This window comes from Cucumis sativus, chromosome 4 (assembly GCF_000004075.3).
Source record: "Cucumis sativus cultivar 9930 chromosome 4, Cucumber_9930_V3, whole genome shotgun sequence".
In the NCBI taxonomy this organism is placed as follows: domain Eukaryota; kingdom Viridiplantae; phylum Streptophyta; class Magnoliopsida; order Cucurbitales; family Cucurbitaceae; genus Cucumis; species Cucumis sativus.
Window position 1 is genome coordinate 24,542,262 of NC_026658.2, and position 17,745 is coordinate 24,560,006.

Here is a 17,745-nt window from a genome sequence, read left to right on the forward strand (position 1 = left end):
ATAATTTGACATTAATAATAATTTTTTTACTAATTTTTTATTAAACTAAAATAGTATACACATCAAACACAAACTATTATAATCAAATTGTAACAACTTAATACTATAATAATCCACTTTTGACTTCGTCACACTGGCTAGATGTTTGATTTAGAAATGAACTTTTTTTAACACCATTACCTTTTTTAGATTTAAGTCGGACATATGAATTTGAACAAAGTTGAAAGTTTAGGTCCATGTCAATTAGGAATAATTTTTTTTTTTGTTATTTATGTGTTATTCTTAATAAAGAAAATTAAATCTAGATTCAAAACAGTGTTTACTTTGGCTAAATTGTTTTATAAAATACTCTAAAAGTTAAAATATGGTTTTAAATTATAACTAGAAGAAGAAGAAGAGAAAGAGGCAATAATAATGATAGGTGAGATCCTGATTAGGAATTGGGAGGCAAATGAGAGTGGAATTTTGGAGTTTAGACAAATTTCAGCTCTGACACTTTCCTCCAATATTAAAGAAACAATCTATAAAATGAATGAATTATGTCACATTAAAAACAATACATGTTCTAAAGAATCCTTCTTACAAGTTGACTTCACAAATTTAGATTATTTAATTAGTTTGAAATATGATAGAAAAAGCTGTTGAATTTTCTCCCATTCCCATCTTCTTTGATACTTCCACCCATAAACTTGTCTTTTACTAACACAACCAATCGAAGCAGGGGTCATCAATATCCACAACTGCATTTACCCAGAAATCCAAACTGCAAATATATTTTAAGAGTTTGACAGAAGAAGAAGATCATGGCATTCTGGGGAGGATCCCAACGGCAAATCAGACGGTTGCTTGAGGTCACAGGCACGTAAATTTTACTCATAAACCATTCTTGATCTTCATTATCCTCTTTATTTCATTGTTTTCCCTTTTCTCATCGGTTCTACAGTTGATCGATGCTACAACTTGGAGGACACAGAGCCATTTGCAACTGATTACTCATGTGTCCTTGTATATGGCGGTTCCATGAGGAGGACCCGACCATGCTTTGGTACGTATGTGGTTTTAATTTTGGGAATTCAAATTCAAATGAAATCACTCTGTGAATTGAATGATTCATTAGGTAAAGGTATACACCCAGTGTTCGAGGAGAAATTCGTTTTTGAATTCACTGAGAAAGATGTAGAATTGAACATTTGGGTATTGGCCAATAAGCCCACAAGAAACGAGGAAGTTATTGGTTCTCTAAGGTAAGAACTCGGCCTTAGGATTTGGTAACGTTCTGTACATATAACAATAACAAATTTTCATAATTTTTTGCATTGTCCCTTTAGAGTTCAGCTCCAACAACTAATTTTTGATGGTCATGTTGACTCTACCTGGACTCTTCAGAAAACAGATGGCAGGTACAAATTAGCAATAAGTTAAAAATTATATATAGAATTGCTTCTTCGTAAGTTAAGTTTGTTATCATGGCAGGCCTGCAGGTTACTTACGGCTCACAATGCAAATCCCCACTTCCAGTTGTAGAGTAATCTCCATTTCCTATACAACTATTTATTGATCAATGACAAGTGCAATAGTAGTTATTTGTTTTTGTTTTGATTTGGTGTAGTTAGAGCGCCAAGACTCGTATTACACAGCGCCAAGGTTGGATTCTACAGCTCCTCCCGAAGCAGATGGAACCCAACGCCCAATTTTGTACAACCTCCTACCATATGGCGCCCGTCCCCCGCCGAGCCCAACGCAGCCAAATGAGTCTGCCGCTGCTCTTTGGTCCCAATTCCTGCCATATGGTTCTCCACCACCAACTACCTCTGCCTACAATACAACCACTGCTCCCCCTGCAGGCTACCCAATTCATTCTCCCCCTGCAGGCTACCCAATTCATTCTCCCCCTCCACCAGGTACTTTTTCATTTCTTCATTAAATCTTTCAAACTAGAGCTCAAAATGGCTGATTAAACATCACAAGTTTCAGGTTCAAGCTTCCCCGGCATTTACCCACCTCCATCGCGCTAACGACTCACCTCAGCATGTTCTGTAGATTAAACGTGAGAAAGCTTTCACTGTGCTAATCGATCACTAAAAATTATTCTTTGATGTGATTATATCTCCATTTTTAATTTGTGGTAATAAAGGACGATGGAGTGATGAGTGTTGGGTGGTTTTTATTGATGTATTTATGATCTAGGGAGGAATGTCTTTGAGGACTGGCATTAATTAATAAGTTTGATTGTGTTGTTACCAAGTAATTAAAGTGATTCATACCACGGAAGATTAGTTGAAACTTTAAAGCAAATTAAAAGCAAAGAAACATTTCTGTCATATTTTTCATCTTCCACATCTCTTCTTTGCCCTCATTTACTTGCCTTCTCAAATCAAAATCTACATATTCCAGCCGAGAGTCTAATCAATGGGCCTGGTATTGGGCCTTAGCAACTGGTAAGAAAATTATGGATACAGACTCAATAGACCTGTGTCTTGACGAAACTTTATTACTGTTCCCAAACCAAAGAACGATGGTTGATACTCAATAGTCCATTCTACATTCCTACGCTAATATATTCTTCATTTTCTTTCCAACATACATCCAAATCTCAACTTTCTCTATAGATCATCGATCTGCCATATTGCCAACAACCAAAATAGTTTCTAGAAAGACAAATGTGTAAAAATGAAAACTAAAACGATTCTCAGTTTGGAACAAAAAGGACCTTGTAAAAAAATAATCCTGATTATTAAAACATATGGCACTCTATTATTCACGACCTTCAGAGTTTTAGATAACAGCAATCTTCAATTCTGTTTCATGGCATTTTCAAGTTGTAGAGCATCTTCAAATAAACATTTCACTGACAAGTGGCAATGATTTAATTTCTGATGAAACCATACATAAACCGGGGATGGTAAGGGTATCACCTGCTTCTGTTGTGTCATGTCTAAAATTTCTCCCTTGCACATGATACTTTTCCTTGCAGCTGGCACAAATGTTAGTTGTTGTATAGACATTGTAGTGCTAAATGTTACACGGACAATGTAAACTGCCAAACAAACAGACCTCACAGTACAAAAAGTGAATTCAACAGTTTACATTAAGATGCACTTCTTTTGAATCTGAATCATGATTTTACAAAACCATGAACAAAAGCGTCCTAAACATCACAGTCATTATGTTGAAACTAAGACGACCTTTTACTGTGAAAAAGATTCATATAATAATCAGAATATAGATCTCCCCAAGAATTACTGCACCTTTGAGATCCAATCCAACCACCTCATATAAATTTTGCTCCTTGTGAAGGGGACAAGCACCGGTTTCAATTCAAGGAAATATTAATGGGCTTGACGGCCTTACTCCGTCTCTCTTGTATTTATGTGGCAACTTACATAAATTGTTTTATAAACAAGCAACCGAAGCTACAATGTTTGACCACAGAGGAAAAGAAAACTTGTAGGTCAGCATGATGCAACTCTGTACTGGTCAAATGCTTTAAAAAAAAACTGCCATAAATGCAGGAGAGGTAATTTTAATGCGATATTGATGCTAAAGCGAACAGATATTGCGTATCAACAATACAATTAACCATGGCAGCAACATCAACAAAATCAGATCATATGGAGACTTCCCACCAAGTATATTTTAGTGCAGAATGACCCTCTGTCTAAATAGATCTGACAACTAAACAAGTAAACAAAAATGATCAAAACTAACTCACTATTCACTTCGTAAGGACAGTATACAATCCAACACTTTCGGATTGGTTCAAGAGTGAGCCAATTGATCTGTTTGTAGAGGCTGATAGAGGCGGTGGTTCTTCCAAATACCAGCTGAAACATCCAGAGGAGTGAAAATGCAACTGGTAGGAAAGTGGTTGTCATATCTAGTATACTGAAACAAGTACATCAAAGGCTTCACAACATGAGTAGTGTAGCACGGTGAGAAAGATGATGAATACCGTGCATGTGACCATGCTATTTGCTATGGTACTGAAAATAGTCCATCAAATAAATGAATATTGCTGCAGATTAATGCAAGCACTTGTTAAGTATTGGACGTGAAATTAGTAGACTCTGTCATGCACTACTCATCTATCAATCCAATAGATTCCAACAATATTTGAAGAAAGTTAGGACCGTGAATATTTAATTCCAAGACGAGCAATAAGCAGAGCACACAGCATGAAATTAAATACACTAAACACAGAATCAAGGCAATACAACCACAAAACAATGCAGAAGAACAAGACCAGAAGCGTTTACGTTTTGAAACTTGCTTCATTCCTGATATCTAATTATTAATTCGAGAACTGCTATTACCACCTGACCACCTTCTCAGTGTACAAGCAACTAAACCCCTCCCCGCCAAAAGGCCTAACCTTGACTTTAGTGACGAAGATCGCCCAGCACTACTAGATGCAATCGTAGGAGGCACAACTTGATTAGGAATCGGATGAAAATCAACCACATTATCTTGTATCCCGCCTTCACTTGCACTTGCATCCGGATGTTCAGGTTCACCACTGTCTAGATTCACAGCAAGAGATCCCCGACTCAATCTCAACGAATCTGCACCCTCCGGAGTTACTCCTCGACATTTCTTAACCTTCACTTTCACTAAATTTGGGCACCCTTCAGCAAGCGCTTCCATACCTTGATCCGAAACAGGACAACTCTTAATGCATAGCTTTTTCAGTGCTATGCATTTCGCGGCAATGCACGATATTTCGCTATCACCAACAGTATCGCTTCCACACAATGCCAACCGCTCTAAATTACGGCAATTTGAGGCCAGTATTTCCAGGCTTACCTTTGTGGGATTCACTCCGATGAGAACAAGTTCTTGAAGGTTAGAGCAATTTCTGGCAACCGCTACTAAACCTTCGTCGCCAATCCTATTTGCCTTCCATCCATCAATGTGCAGTTTCCTCAAGAGTTTGCATCGTTCTGCTAGCGCCACAATGCCCAGGTTGGTACACTCCGGGGTCTTAACGAGGTGCAAAATTTCCAGATCCAAGCAATTTGAGATCGCCGAGAGGCCTACATCACTTACCTGAAGCCTTTCGAGATGGACTTCAACAAGACCGGTGACTCGGTCTGCTATAACTCTGAGCAACGCATCCCAATCTCCTGAGCATCGAAAGAGCTTCAAAGTTCTCAAACTTTTCGCACCGATTAATAGCGGTCCGAAACACTGTGCATTGTAAAGATCTTTTAGACAAATAGTTTTGAGGGATGACCCAGCAATGCCAGGCCCAATCGGCTCGGCAGTTGAATCGGTGATCCCCCGAAGTCGCTTCACGGACAATTCTTCAAGGGCGGAACAATTATCAAGAACCGCGTTCATGCCTTTGGCTCCAAATGTGCAAGATCCACAAGAGAGTTTCTTCAAACCCTTGCAGTTTTTGGCAAAAGCGGCCATGCCAACATCGGTCAATTCACGGCACGCACGAAGCTTGAGACGAGTCAAATTACGGCATCGAAGAGAGATGAGGATAAGCGAGTCGTCTCGGATGCTCGTAGATCTACGGTCACATTTCAAAGCAAGTTTGGTAACGGCATCGAATCGAGTAAAAAGGGAAGGTATCATAGAGGAAAGATCCGCTTCAGCTTTAAGGGAGAGACGATGACGGCTTTGTCCCTCCACTTTGAACCAGCGGCGACAAACGAGAGAACATCCCTTCCGGTCGACAGAACTAAGGGATTGGAAAATACAAGCCAAGCACTCATCCGGAAGATCGGAAATAAAGTCGGAGGCACCATGAATTATTTCCTGAACGTCATCGGTTTCATCCAGATGCATCGGGGAAATCAGAGCCGTAGATTTGATCTTAGATCGATGACTGTGATTGCTATCGCGGCGGCTAAGAATCGCAGCCGACGAAGCTGATTGGCCCATTCAGGGCAAGTTGAAGAAGGAACAATCTCGGTTTGAAGGGTTGAAATATTATTGATCATACGAAGGGAGGAGGAGGGAGATGGGGTTAGGTTGAAGGTCTCGGACGTTGTTGTTCCGTTGATTTCCGTTCTACAGAGAGGAAGAGCGGAACGAGATGACGGACTTGAAAACTAATTCCAATTGGCTTTTGGAAAAGTTTCTTTTATTTTGTTTCTTTTTTACAACTTTTATTTTTATTTTTAATAGAATAGTCACCTCCACTGTGAGAGAAAATGAGGAGCGGGCGACCTCACGTGGTCTTCGTGGACTCAGATCCCGTCTCTCTCTCCTGCTCACTACTTAACCAATCTTTGAATCCCTCTTCCCCCCCTTCTCCGATCAATTAGCCTACTCTCCTTTTTCTTTTTCTTTTTCTTTTTCTTCCCCCCCTTTTTTTTTCATTTATACATTTTTATTCAAACAATCATAATGCAAATTATTTCCTTTTCCTTTTTTTTTATATAAAAAAATACAACCAAACCTGTGTTTTAAAAAGAAAAAGAACAAAGTGAAAAAGATAAAGATTGAATATTAAAGTTATAACTTTCCAAATCAATTTCACCTTCATCATCAATACCATCCATCGAAACTTGTCAATAATTTTTGGATAAATATTTTCATTTGCCACATAAATTTGTTTAATATTTACAGCCAGCTGTCAATTCGTTGGGCCACTTGAGAAGAGGAATTAATTGCTGGTATAGACCCACCCAGCCCAATGAACGGCCCCGTAAAGCCCAATAACCCGAGACGAAGGCACCTTCGTCCAGTCACTTCATGCTCAGCTCTCAGCTGCTCTCCACACGAACGTTTGTGATCCTCATGGCTGCTTCTTTTCTTTTCAGAGGTCATCCGCTCCTGCGGTTAGGGCTTAAGCGCCGGGGGCAGTGTACTGGGATTGTGCAAGTGACTTGCCGGTTTTGCTGCAGTGCGACTGCGGCGTCTACTCCATCGGACGGCGACTTAACAGCTGGTGATAATGCTACCTCAGTGGTGAGTGTCAGTGAGCCACCAAAGTACCTAAGATGGGACGAGCCTGATTATCGAAAGTGGAAGAACCAGGAGGAGGAAATTCTTGGCGATATTGAGCCTATCATATTCCTCACTAAAGAGATCCTCCACTCCCATAGGTTTGTCCTGCTCTCAAAATTTCACCCCGTAAGTTTTTACTCTATATTATAGGAATTATGTCTTTGTTTTTTTGTTGCTGAGCAGTTATACAAGAAAATATTGAAGGAAAATTATGTTTTTCTTTTTGGACTGCTGGAATAGGAACCTCCGTGGCTTGAAGAATATATTATATTATGTTGTAGATTGGAGAAAATGGTTTGTTAAACCTCACTGACAGAGGTAACATGTTTTGAGTCAGAACGTAGTGAAAAATCCATTGTTTTGAAAAGAAAAAAAAAAACCAAGACTTTTGTCCAAGAAATATCCGGAATACCTTTTGACTCGAGGTAATGAAGGATTGTAAAGCGGAAATCTACCTGCATCTTTCTTTAGAAATTTGCTAGCGGGTAGATGGGAATGGCAAGTAACGTGAAAAGTAAATATGAATCGGACAATTTTAAGTTTATAACTTCTTGATAAATGAACACCAATTATTAGGTTTTTTACTTCTACATTGAATCAATTTGAAATGGTATATCATATATGGTGTGTGTTTACTTGGCAATAGGATTATTACTTTTGGTACATGAACTCCTAGCTAGATCATTTGATAAATAGCACAATGCATTTGATATTCACAAACGACATGAGACCCTAGATGTTGAATCTTTCCTAAAACTATAGCAACTACGGATAACCTTTCAGAATCATTATGGTAGAAAGAAAATGAATACTGTAATTAGGTTTGGCAGCATGCTGTTTGTACCCTTTGTAATCTTTCTGTGTTTATTTGGGATCTAAGTAACTACAGACAACCTCTGCAAAGAACAAGCAGTATGCCTTAGAGTTACTTTGTGCCAACAGAGGATCATTATGTGTCAGTTGTCAGCTTAGTGCTTATTTCTGAAATTTTGGAATTGTGAAATTATGGACTAAAATTTTCATTTTTTTCATTCTCACCATATCCTTCCCCTCACCACCAAAAGAATTTAAAACCCAGTTAGAGAAAAACTTATGTGGTTATCATGTGACACTATTAAGGTATTGATCATAATGCTGCACCAGATTTTCGCTACTGGCATACATATCTGTATATTTGTGGGATGCAAACAGCATTTGGTTCTCTCTTGGACATGAAGTCACAACTTAATTAATTAATGCACTCATCTTTCAGCTCTATCCAAGAAATTGTCAGTTGTGCGGCTTGAGGAAGGGATTCTTTTTTTCTTTTTTTTTTTTTTTGTATGTTAGGGCCCTTGGGCAAGCATGTGTTTGATAGTTTCATTTTGGGAGATATTCAAGCCTCTCACTTTGCTTGAGACTTGCCTCTTTTTTCTTTTATTTTGCCCTCTTTGGAATTAGCTAACGCAGATTTGTGTTGACAATTTGATAGATATTTCTTGACACAATATTTTTATAGCTTTTCTTCCATTTGGTTGCTTACTGGAGTTATGATTGTTACCTGCATGCTGCCTTTGATCTTCTCCATCTTGTATAGTATCCCATTCATAATTTTATGATAATTGAGATCAATGGTTATTGGTTATGTTCAGTGTGAACTAGTGGGTGACCATGTAGCTTTTAACTGGTAAAAACAGTGCTTTCATCAATGTGTAGGGTAGGTTGCCAGGTTGGCTCGTTCATAGGTTGGTCTCATTCGGCACTTTTCTATAAAATCTATAGTTCATGTTTCTGTTTGACGATCACACTTCGCTCCTATGATTTTATGCCCCCCTCTTAAGAACCTTTACTTTGTACACTAGGTATGCGGATGGGGAGCGACTGACATTGGAGGATGAGAGAACTGTGGTAGACAGACTTCTGGCACATCATCCACATGCTGAAGATAAAATTGGATGTGGACTTGAATCCATCATGGTATGCTCTTATCTTAGACTAAATGTTTCAGAGTTCTTATCATACTATGTTTCAACTTTCAAACATGCAGTTTGCATCCCTTATTTTGTTAGGTTGTATTGAAGTAAGAGCAGATAAAGAACCAAATGACATTTGGTTTATGGATATATATATATAACTTCTTTTTGGAAAGATACTGTAATACAATGTAGGGGTGGGGAGATTTGAACCTAGGACCTCTTGTTCAGGGGTATATATAGGTGCTAGTTGAACTAAGTTCATGTTGGCAAGTTTATAGATATTTCTAAAAGCTCAAAATGCAATGGGGTGAGGGGGGATGTAGATTTGCATGTTTTAGTAGGATGGAAGGCGTTGAGTGCAGTTGCATGGACATCATGCTTGTGAGGTTCAAGAATCCTATGAAATGAAATCTGCAACTTTATCTCTGAAGAAATAATGGGACAACAGGAACCACCAGGCTGTTATAACCATAAGATAAGAAAGTATTACAAAGTTGGGAATATAAATTTGAGATCCCTTTTGCCTAATTCTCTCAATTCCAAGCTACATTAAATTTGACGTGAACGCCAACAATCTTTGATATTCTAGTCTTGGTTAATGATTCCAGCGCACATTAAAAAGGAAATTAAATAATTTTTAACTTTTTGAAAACTTTGTCCTACCAATTATGAGTCATTAACTAAATATAGTGTAAAGATACAAGGTTGGAATTGATAGTAACGGTAAGAGAAACCATGACAGCATGTGAACCCCCCCCCCCCCCCCCCCGCCCCCAAAAAAAAAAAAAAAAAGGTAGGAATTGGCAGAACCGTCTGGCTTCCATCTCAATTTTACCGAAAGGCTAACCTGTCTAATAAACTTCCTAGTTAATGACTAATTTACCCCTAATAATATTTGCTCTAACTTCTACGCCTTCTTAAATTGCTGCCCATGTGATCAAGTAATGGCCTCCAACTTGCATCAATCCCTTTCCCAATAAAGGGCACATTTGAATTGTGCTTGAAGTCCGCATGCAATTTCATATTAATAGAAGCCCGTACCACAATAATATTGAGGCTTCTCTGATCGATACTTTTTGATGTATATTTTCTGGCGCTTGCTTGTCCATTGAAGATCTGGGTGGGCTATCATTCTTTTCTATATAACAGAGTTATTAAATGGTACTTGTCTGTTGGTGTTCAAAAAGTAGCTTATTGGTTTTTTTTCTCCTTTGGATTTCAGATGTTCATATGTCTGTTGGCCAGGCTCCCTGGTTTAACATGTACTCTTTCCAAAAAATGAAAAAGGCTGGAAATTATAACTGACCTTATTTTGCTGTCTTTCAACATGTTCATACCTAACTAATATGAACTTGTACTATGAGGTGTGATCCCTCTCTCTCCATCCCGCATATTGTCAAGGAAAAAAAAGCAAAAGTAAAAAAATGGAACAAAAGTGGTATGGATTCACAAAAACTAAGTGGATGGATAGGAACTAAAAAAGAGAGATTGAAGTAGTTTGGACGGTTCAATAATCTTATTACTTCAATTTGTAGTTTTTAGTTGCATCAATCTTGGTGGACTATTTTTCATGACACTTTAGCTTCATTTTCTAGCCAAACAAAGTCATTATGTTTTTATTTTTTCGTATTTCTACCCACTTCTTATTTAAAGATGTTGTGCACAATTCGTTAGATGATAGTACAAGTTCATGTGAGGCTCTGTAGTTTATATATACTCTTTCCAAAAAGTGAAGAAAGGTTGAAAATTACAACTGACTTAGTTTTATGTTTTTTAACGTGAGCATAGCTGACTTGAACTTATACTATCAACTTCGAGGTATGAGGTTCGATTTTTCACCCCACGTCTTGTCAAATGTTGTTTTTTGTACACTTAACCTTCATCATATGGGCGAACAAAATCACATGTTCTTTTTCTTTTCCCGATGTTTGTCCACACTACTATCTGGAGCTCTTATAAGTTATACCTTATTCAAGGAAGGGCAAGCTGGAAATGTAGTTGCTACTAATGTGGTGAAGTAACAGTTTTTGTTTCTTTTGTTCGAATAACTATTTTGAATTAGGGAGTTGTAACTTAGTAACTTCTTTTAATCAGCTATGTTCTTTTTTGATGAATTATTTATATACTATGTTTTTTAATATACTGGCAATCATTTTGTATTTTGTGTGGCTTCTTGAAAAGGTATGTGGAGAGACAGACTGATGACCCTCTCTAACTAGTCTTTGGGATATAAGTGTGATCAAGGATTTCTATTACATTTTTAGTTTTGATATCCATAAAGCTTTACTCGTATATCGTATTGGTTGGTAGACGTATTTGATGTTCATGTTGTTTAAGTTATTTTCTGCTATTGAAGGTTGATCGGCATCCCCAATTTCGGCAATCAAGATGCTTCTTTGTTATAAGGACCGATGGTGGATGGATTGACTTCTCATATCAAAAATGTCTTCGGGCATATATCCGAAATAAATACCCATCGTTTGCAGAGCGGTTTATTCGCGAGCATTTCAAACGTGGTAGTTGATGAATTTATGCTATCGTTGATGTTGAGCTGTGGTTTAAATGAATTAGTTTTAATCAAGAGAGATGTATGAATGATAAGGGTATGTTTGGTTTGCAACTAAATTCTGTTTATGTTCTCAGACTTACCGAGCTGTAAATATGGTAGGCAACCCCAATTTTGATTTCTAAAAACGTTTTTTTAATGTGTTATTTGTATTTAGAATCTAAATTTTGATAATTTGAAATGCACAATTATATTGAATAATGATAAAAAATATTTAGAAATACAGTATTTTTTTTATGCTATAACCTTATTTAATTTTTTTAAAACATGTATTATGTAAATGTGATATATTAAATTAGGTTAAACTCTAGTTTTTTCTTTATTAACTAAATAAAGTTAAAACTTAAATTATAATACCTAAGTTTTAATTTATTCTAAAATAAAGGATCAAAATTTCATTTTCGTATAAATTATATAATCTATTACAAAACAATCAATAATTATACAATTTTTCTTAAACATAAAACATGTTTAATTTTAACTAATATTTAGTAGGTGATTACAACTAATTTATATTTGTCTAAATTAGATTTCAATTTCTAATACATGTTTAAAAACATAAAATTCAACTATGCTTTTATTTAGTCCATATTTTTTTAATTTCTGTTTTCAGGTTTTGTATCAGTCAGAGCCTAAATGAATTATGTTCATTTTGCCAATGCAGTAGATATCGTGTCCTGAACGCACTGCACAATTTTGAAGAATCTATAATAGTTGAAAACAAACCTTCACTTTATTGACTTGCAACTCTGTTATGTTTGTGGTTAAGGTTGATGGATAATCAGGTCCAAGGGCATTTATTGTATACGTTCAGATTGGGAATTTAGGACAAGAAGATTGATAGATAATGTTTGAAAGGTCTAAACTGATTTTTTTTTAAAATCTATTTATGTAGATTTCCCACCAAGTGCTCTCCAAATCTTGCGCATGTTTTAAGGTTCATGATGAACCAAGCATCCAAAAGTATGAGAAATAATCAAACCTCAGGCGCATGAGCACTAGTTGAAGCGGTTGATAATTGCTGCTGTAATGACAGAAACTGTGATGGATCAAAAAGATACATTTGTAAGCTTACAGAAGATGATGGCAGCGGTGGGAAAATGAAGGCATAAGGTGGCCTCATGAAGTTAGCCAATGAAAAAAATTGTAAAAAGTGGGGCTTCAACATGGGTGTAGAGATGCTTGGAAAACCAAATTTATCACCAGGTTAGCTACACATATATATTATATTTATATAAAAAGCATACAGTTGGGAGAACCTTGATTCCAGGACTATAGTAATTTCATCGGTGGTTAGATTTGGAATTGAGGTAAAGCAAAGGTGGGTCCCTATCAGAGTCAAGCTTATTATTGGAAAGGATCAAGTCAAAAGAGTGGAGCGGTCTAATGAATCACTGAGCTCTTTCAAAGGCTTTCATTTGTCAAAACGGTGGTAAAGCAGTGGTCTGGCCTCTAGGCATCTCTCTCTATCTCTCCTGCATGTGCTTGTTTAAGAAGATGGGTAATACCTTTTTCTTTATTCTCTTTTGCTTTTGCCACTGAAAGCTCGACCTATATCTGAGCTTTCATTATGTAGGCTTTTTAGAAAATGACACAAGCATTTCTGCATTAATATGCTCTTTACAAGATGCTACCAAATATCAAAAACTGTGTATCATTCTGGATGACTTCGATCTAAGAACAACCCATTTTTCAAAAACACAGTTTTCCTTCTGCTAGATTAGTTGCTTGGGAATTACTTCAAGGGATTTCAATGCACTTAGTATGAGTTTGTTATTACACTAGTTCAGGCTTTTGTATTGAGCCTCACAAGTTACATACTAATGTTTACAAACAACAAGACTACGGATCAATCACAAAACTTTAAGTAATAAATTGAGCTTGGGAGCATAATCTCAAAAACTCTGAGGTACATAAATCAACGATGCTATTATTAGGATATTTGTTTTTATTTCTTATATTTAGATAATTAGGAAACAGAGGATTGAGCTCGGCAGCTTCTCTAGTGATTGAAACAAAACTCTCAATAATAATGTCATGACAATATTATATCATTATAGATTGAGCACATCTCAAAAAGAATTTGTAAGATATATACTGTTGATAAATTGTCATCGTGACTTGAATTCATTTTCTTTAAGTTGTTAGTTATTAAAGTTTGCTTTTTATTAATAACCAGGCCAAACTTAGAAATCATAGATCATACAGACCTAAATCTAAATTTCTATTTCTAGGAGTTGACATATGGTCTTGCATTCTTAGGTGGCTGATTATAGTCTTTGTTATTGAAATTCCTACAAGGTACAACATTGGTGTCATTAGAATCACAAATGGCAGGGGCAGTACAGCCTCCATCCGTTGCTTACACAGTTGGAAAGATTTTTTAATTGTCTTGGGTTAGAAACCCCCCAATAAGATTAGGTAGTGAAAGCATGATGATTATGGGCGTACTAATATCTGATCCAACCCGACACAACACGAAAGCCAAATTGGAAGAAGAAATATCCCATGTGGGATCCTCCAGACTTGCACTATAATCAGTAATCGCTAGCTGCATGATATGCAAACAGCTTAGCATTAGAGAAGGCTCGTGAATTATAATGAAAGCCCGTGTCTTCATAAATGTTTCCAATTATTTAGACAAGTCCAATCAGATTGAACTGTAGGGCAGTTCAATATTCATCCCCAACCTAAAATTACAACACCCCTAATCTTAACAGCCCCTTTAGAAATTACCTAATCCTTTAGCTTTTACCAACACTAATTAAAACCTGAAATTTGTCATTATTCTCTTATACTATCTATCTCTATACATCTTATTTTTATCTTAAATCAAAAATTTGTTAGGATGTACAAAGATAGATGATATCTACATGCAACCCAGTATTTTTCTATCTTTATTACACCTTTATTTATTTATTTATTTTTTTTTTTTTGTTGAGTGGGGGTTGTAAATTTTGAAGTTGAAAAAAGAATGGTGGGAAGCAAAAGGCAATAAAAGTAGTATAGTTTAACTAAGGGCAGAGGGTTTTTGAAGAGTTGGGTGTGCAGAAAACAATGGCAAAATTCCTTGTTGGGTTTCTGACCTCTGCCCTTCATTGATGCTGTCCTGTCCTACCTGCTTGCACTTCCCTTTTTGTCCGTTCACTAACCTTTTATCATCCTTTTTTTCCATTACACTGTTACAACATTTTGAGCAAATCTCCGCTGACATTACCTCTATTTAATACCTTTAATTTAGGCTAATCACAATTCCCAAAAGTGTTCCCAGTGCCAAAAAGTAAACGCAAGGTTGTTAAGTTCCAGAATCAAGTTTGACTAATACAAAAAAAGGTTGTTTATTTCTTGAAACTGTGGCTATGAAGATTGCTAGATGTGGTGTGTGGGGAGCCTAAGATATTGTGTGCTATAAATTCTGTCAAGGGAAGCTGTCGGGTTTTAATAGCGGTCCATTCAAAATACTAACTCTTTTTGTACTCTCAACCCACAAAAGTGAAGGGAAAATAAACGAAGGACCCGTGATTTTAAACTCCTTTTTCGATTTAGATATGCTTCGACTTAAGCAAATTTTTTTTATAAAAAAAGAAGTCTAAGCCATTTAGGCTTTAGCAAGTTTCAGCAATTTGGGACCATCATGTGCTTAATCAAAGCTTTTTCCTTTTATAAACATTAATTAGTAACAAATAATTCGTACATACCAAATTCAATTCACTCAATTATTAATCAAAAGTCTACGTATCTACTAAGAATTACTATTCACTGTAAATTTGAGAGCTACGACCAAAATTTAAAATATGTACAAATATATTAACACAAAATAATAATAATAATAATAAATAAATAAATTGTAAATATAGCTAGTAACTTTTGAATCTATCCATTGATGTTATTGAAAATAATATGTTGGTGTTTCTTATAAATTGGGAGGGGAATGAAAGGGTTATCTATTAGAAGGATGTTTTATGGAGGGGTGTGGGTGTGTATATGGCCCACGAGGGTATTGTACGAGTGTCACGTGTTGATTGATTATATTGCATGGCCCATGATTTATGTCTGCTGATTATAAGCAGGAGAGACGCTCCCAATACAGAAGCATATGTGTTACGAATATCATCCCCCAAACCCTCCAACTAATACACCCAAATTCTCCTATTCTTCCCATCTTTTCTACTACGAGCTGATGAAATGAGAAACTACAGGATGGCCAAACCACATTGTTACCCATCTTTATCAATTTCAACTCACCACAACACTTCCCTTCTTCTTGATTCCCTCTATTGCTTCGAAGATGAGGTTGAAGATGGCCATTCCAATTCCCAACCGAAGTTCCAACCTTTCTCAATTAATCTTAACATCAATTCCCCAAACTCTGTTTTCTTGTCCGATTGGGAAGACGATGAATTGGTCTCTCTGTTTTCAAAAGAGAACGGAAATAAGCTTCACAACACTCTCCCACATAATCCTTCTCTAGCTGCAGCTCGTTCCAAGGCTGTTCACTGGATTCTCAAGGTCAATTCTCATTACTCTTTCTCTGCACACACCGCCGTTTTGGCCGTTGATTATGTCGATAGGTTTCTTTCCACCCCACATTTTCATATTGAGAAGCCATGGATGACCCATCTCACTGCCATTGCTTCTTTATCTCTCGCCGCTAAAGTGGAAGAAACCCAAGTCCCCCTTCTTTTAGACCTCCAGGTAAATCTTAATCCCCATCTCTTCTCTCAATTTTATCTCGAAATTTACCTAATTGGGTTTGTCTTATTAATTTCTGCTAGGTGGAGGAAAATGAGTACTTTTTCGAAGCTAAAACCATTACAAGAATGGAAATTCTTGTTCTCTCTACACTTGTTTGGAGAATGAATCCAGTGAACCCACTTTCCTTTCTGGATTATATTGTAAGACGTCTCGGCTTCAAAGACCAACTCTGCTCTCAACTCCTCTGTAAATGTGAACGATTACTTCTCTCTGTCATTATAGGTGAGCCCCCCATGAAAGTTTGATGCAATTAATGACACACCAAATTAGATTTCTATTGTCTTTCTTAATTGTTTCTCTTAATTACCAGATTGTAGATTCGTATGTTTTCTCCCATCAGTATTAGCAACCGCTATTATTTTCCAAGTTATCAACGACATAGAACCCCATCTCGCCACAAAATACCACAATCAGCTCATGGGTTTTCTTCAAATCGACAAGGTTTCTTTTCCCCCTCTCTTGAAATTAGCTTTGTGAAAGGAATGAACAAAAAACTCATAATGTTTTTGGGTTGCTCTGTTTTTTTTCGAATAGGATAAAATGGAGGAATGCTCACGATTCATCTTAGAAGCTTCATGGAAAGGACAGAGAAAGGAATGGAAGAATAATAAACAAAGATTTGGGTTAGTCGACATGTCATGCAGCTCAAATGGTGGGAATAGGAATGTGGACACTATGGTATCGTCGCCGGAGACAGCATCTAAGAAGAGAAAAATTGATGAACAACATCCGTAGAGGCTGAGGGTGCAGAATTTTCAGTAGAATTAGTTGGAAATGTTTGAGATCATTTAATTAAGGCTATAGCTATTTTGTACTTTTTTGTTTATTTGGTACACCAAAAGTGTACGTTCAATAATTAATATATAATTTCTTATATCATCAAGTCAAATTGTCGCATTAATTGTACATTTCATTTCCCATTATTATCCAAGAAAAACGTAATAATTGATCAACAATATTAATAGAAATTTTATTGAAACATGGATGAACAAATTTAATGGAAAGTAAAAGTTGATAAAAAGAAAAGTTGAATCACTAAGCAAAATGGATATATGCTGTCAGCAACAAAAAGCGTCATAAAGCAAATAAGCAATGCTTCCTCCCATCATTAATATTTGTTTTTTTTTTTTTCCTTTCTTATTTTTAATAATTAACCCTCTATTCTATTAATAGAATCTGTGTTAAAATTAGCACAAATCTATTATTAGCAATAATTTGACTTAGTTGCCAAATGCCACTTATTTAGGATAGTGGTTAATTTTGTATTAATTTTGGATGCATGTGGGTTAGTGGAGTTGATTATAGAGCTTTTTATGGTTAGTGGAGTTGATTATAGAGGTTTTTATGGTTAGTGGTACCTCTTCTTTTTCCCTATAATATTTCTCACATTTTATTACCCATAATTTCTTGTACAAAAATTGGACCATCAAGTAAACTATCTTTGTTTAGCATAATGAACTGAATTGTATAGAATGTGTTACCACTCACTACTTATTAGTTATTAAT

The 17,745-nt window shown here is 36.3% G+C and overlaps 4 protein-coding genes across 5 annotated transcripts; 3 read left to right on the forward strand and 1 right to left on the reverse strand.

Moving 5' to 3' along the window:
* The first annotated feature begins 608 nt into the window (after positions 1-608).
* Positions 609-2,323, forward strand: LOC101206520 (actin cytoskeleton-regulatory complex protein PAN1). 2 transcript variants are annotated; one of them, XM_011655831.2, is made up of 7 exons: positions 613-858; positions 944-1,045; positions 1,118-1,244; positions 1,329-1,400; positions 1,474-1,525; positions 1,610-1,901; positions 1,975-2,323. In XM_011655831.2, exons 1-7 carry the CDS (start codon positions 804-806, stop codon positions 2,013-2,015), a joined length of 741 nt encoding a protein of 246 aa, XP_011654133.2. In that variant the 5' UTR covers positions 613-803; the 3' UTR covers positions 2,016-2,323. The 2 variants fall into 2 exon arrangements, with proteins under 2 accessions (XP_011654132.2, XP_011654133.2); XM_011655830.2 differs by having other exon boundaries at positions 609-858; positions 944-1,244.
* A 1,722-nt stretch (positions 2,324-4,045) lies between these two features.
* Positions 4,046-6,244, reverse strand: LOC101217828 (F-box protein At1g47056). The gene has a single exon (XM_004141224.3). It carries the CDS (start codon positions 5,890-5,892, stop codon positions 4,285-4,287), a length of 1,608 nt encoding a protein of 535 aa, XP_004141272.1. The 5' UTR covers positions 5,893-6,244; the 3' UTR covers positions 4,046-4,284.
* Positions 6,245-6,529: 285 nt separating this feature from the next.
* On the forward strand, positions 6,530-11,623 carry LOC101218776 (protein DCL, chloroplastic). Its single transcript, XM_004141228.3, has 3 exons — positions 6,530-7,061; positions 8,805-8,919; positions 11,275-11,623. The coding sequence occupies exons 1-3, from the start codon at positions 6,709-6,711 to the stop codon at positions 11,440-11,442; spliced, it is 636 nt and encodes a 211-aa protein (XP_004141276.2). The 5' UTR covers positions 6,530-6,708; the 3' UTR covers positions 11,443-11,623.
* Positions 11,624-15,451: 3,828 nt separating this feature from the next.
* Positions 15,452-17,140, forward strand: LOC101218302 (cyclin-D3-2). The gene is made up of 4 exons (XM_004141226.3): positions 15,452-16,179; positions 16,260-16,461; positions 16,550-16,680; positions 16,774-17,140. Exons 1-4 carry the CDS (start codon positions 15,670-15,672, stop codon positions 16,972-16,974), a joined length of 1,044 nt encoding a protein of 347 aa, XP_004141274.1. The 5' UTR covers positions 15,452-15,669; the 3' UTR covers positions 16,975-17,140.
* Positions 17,141-17,745: the final 605 nt, after the last annotated feature.

Excerpts from the sequence above, each read along its gene's own strand:
- LOC101206520 (XM_011655830.2), top strand. The coding sequence starts at position 804 with ATGGCATTCTGGGGAGGATCCCAACGGCAAATCAGACGGTTGCTTGAG. Across the intron at positions 1,401-1,473 it reads CTTCAGAAAACAGATGGCAG|GCCTGCAGGTTACTTACGGC; the intron begins GTACAAATTAGC and ends TTATCATGGCAG. Across the intron at positions 1,902-1,974 it reads TCATTCTCCCCCTCCACCAG|GTTCAAGCTTCCCCGGCATT; the intron begins GTACTTTTTCAT and ends CACAAGTTTCAG.
- LOC101217828 (XM_004141224.3), bottom strand. The coding sequence starts at position 5,892 with ATGGGCCAATCAGCTTCGTCGGCTGCGATTCTTAGCCGCCGCGATAGC.
- LOC101218776 (XM_004141228.3), top strand. The coding sequence starts at position 6,709 with ATGCTCAGCTCTCAGCTGCTCTCCACACGAACGTTTGTGATCCTCATG. Across the intron at positions 7,062-8,804 it reads GAGATCCTCCACTCCCATAG|GTATGCGGATGGGGAGCGAC; the intron begins GTTTGTCCTGCT and ends TTTGTACACTAG. Across the intron at positions 8,920-11,274 it reads GTGGACTTGAATCCATCATG|GTTGATCGGCATCCCCAATT; the intron begins GTATGCTCTTAT and ends CTGCTATTGAAG.
- LOC101218302 (XM_004141226.3), top strand. The coding sequence starts at position 15,670 with ATGAGAAACTACAGGATGGCCAAACCACATTGTTACCCATCTTTATCA. Across the intron at positions 16,180-16,259 it reads CCCTTCTTTTAGACCTCCAG|GTGGAGGAAAATGAGTACTT; the intron begins GTAAATCTTAAT and ends AATTTCTGCTAG. Across the intron at positions 16,681-16,773 it reads GTTTTCTTCAAATCGACAAG|GATAAAATGGAGGAATGCTC; the intron begins GTTTCTTTTCCC and ends TTTTTCGAATAG.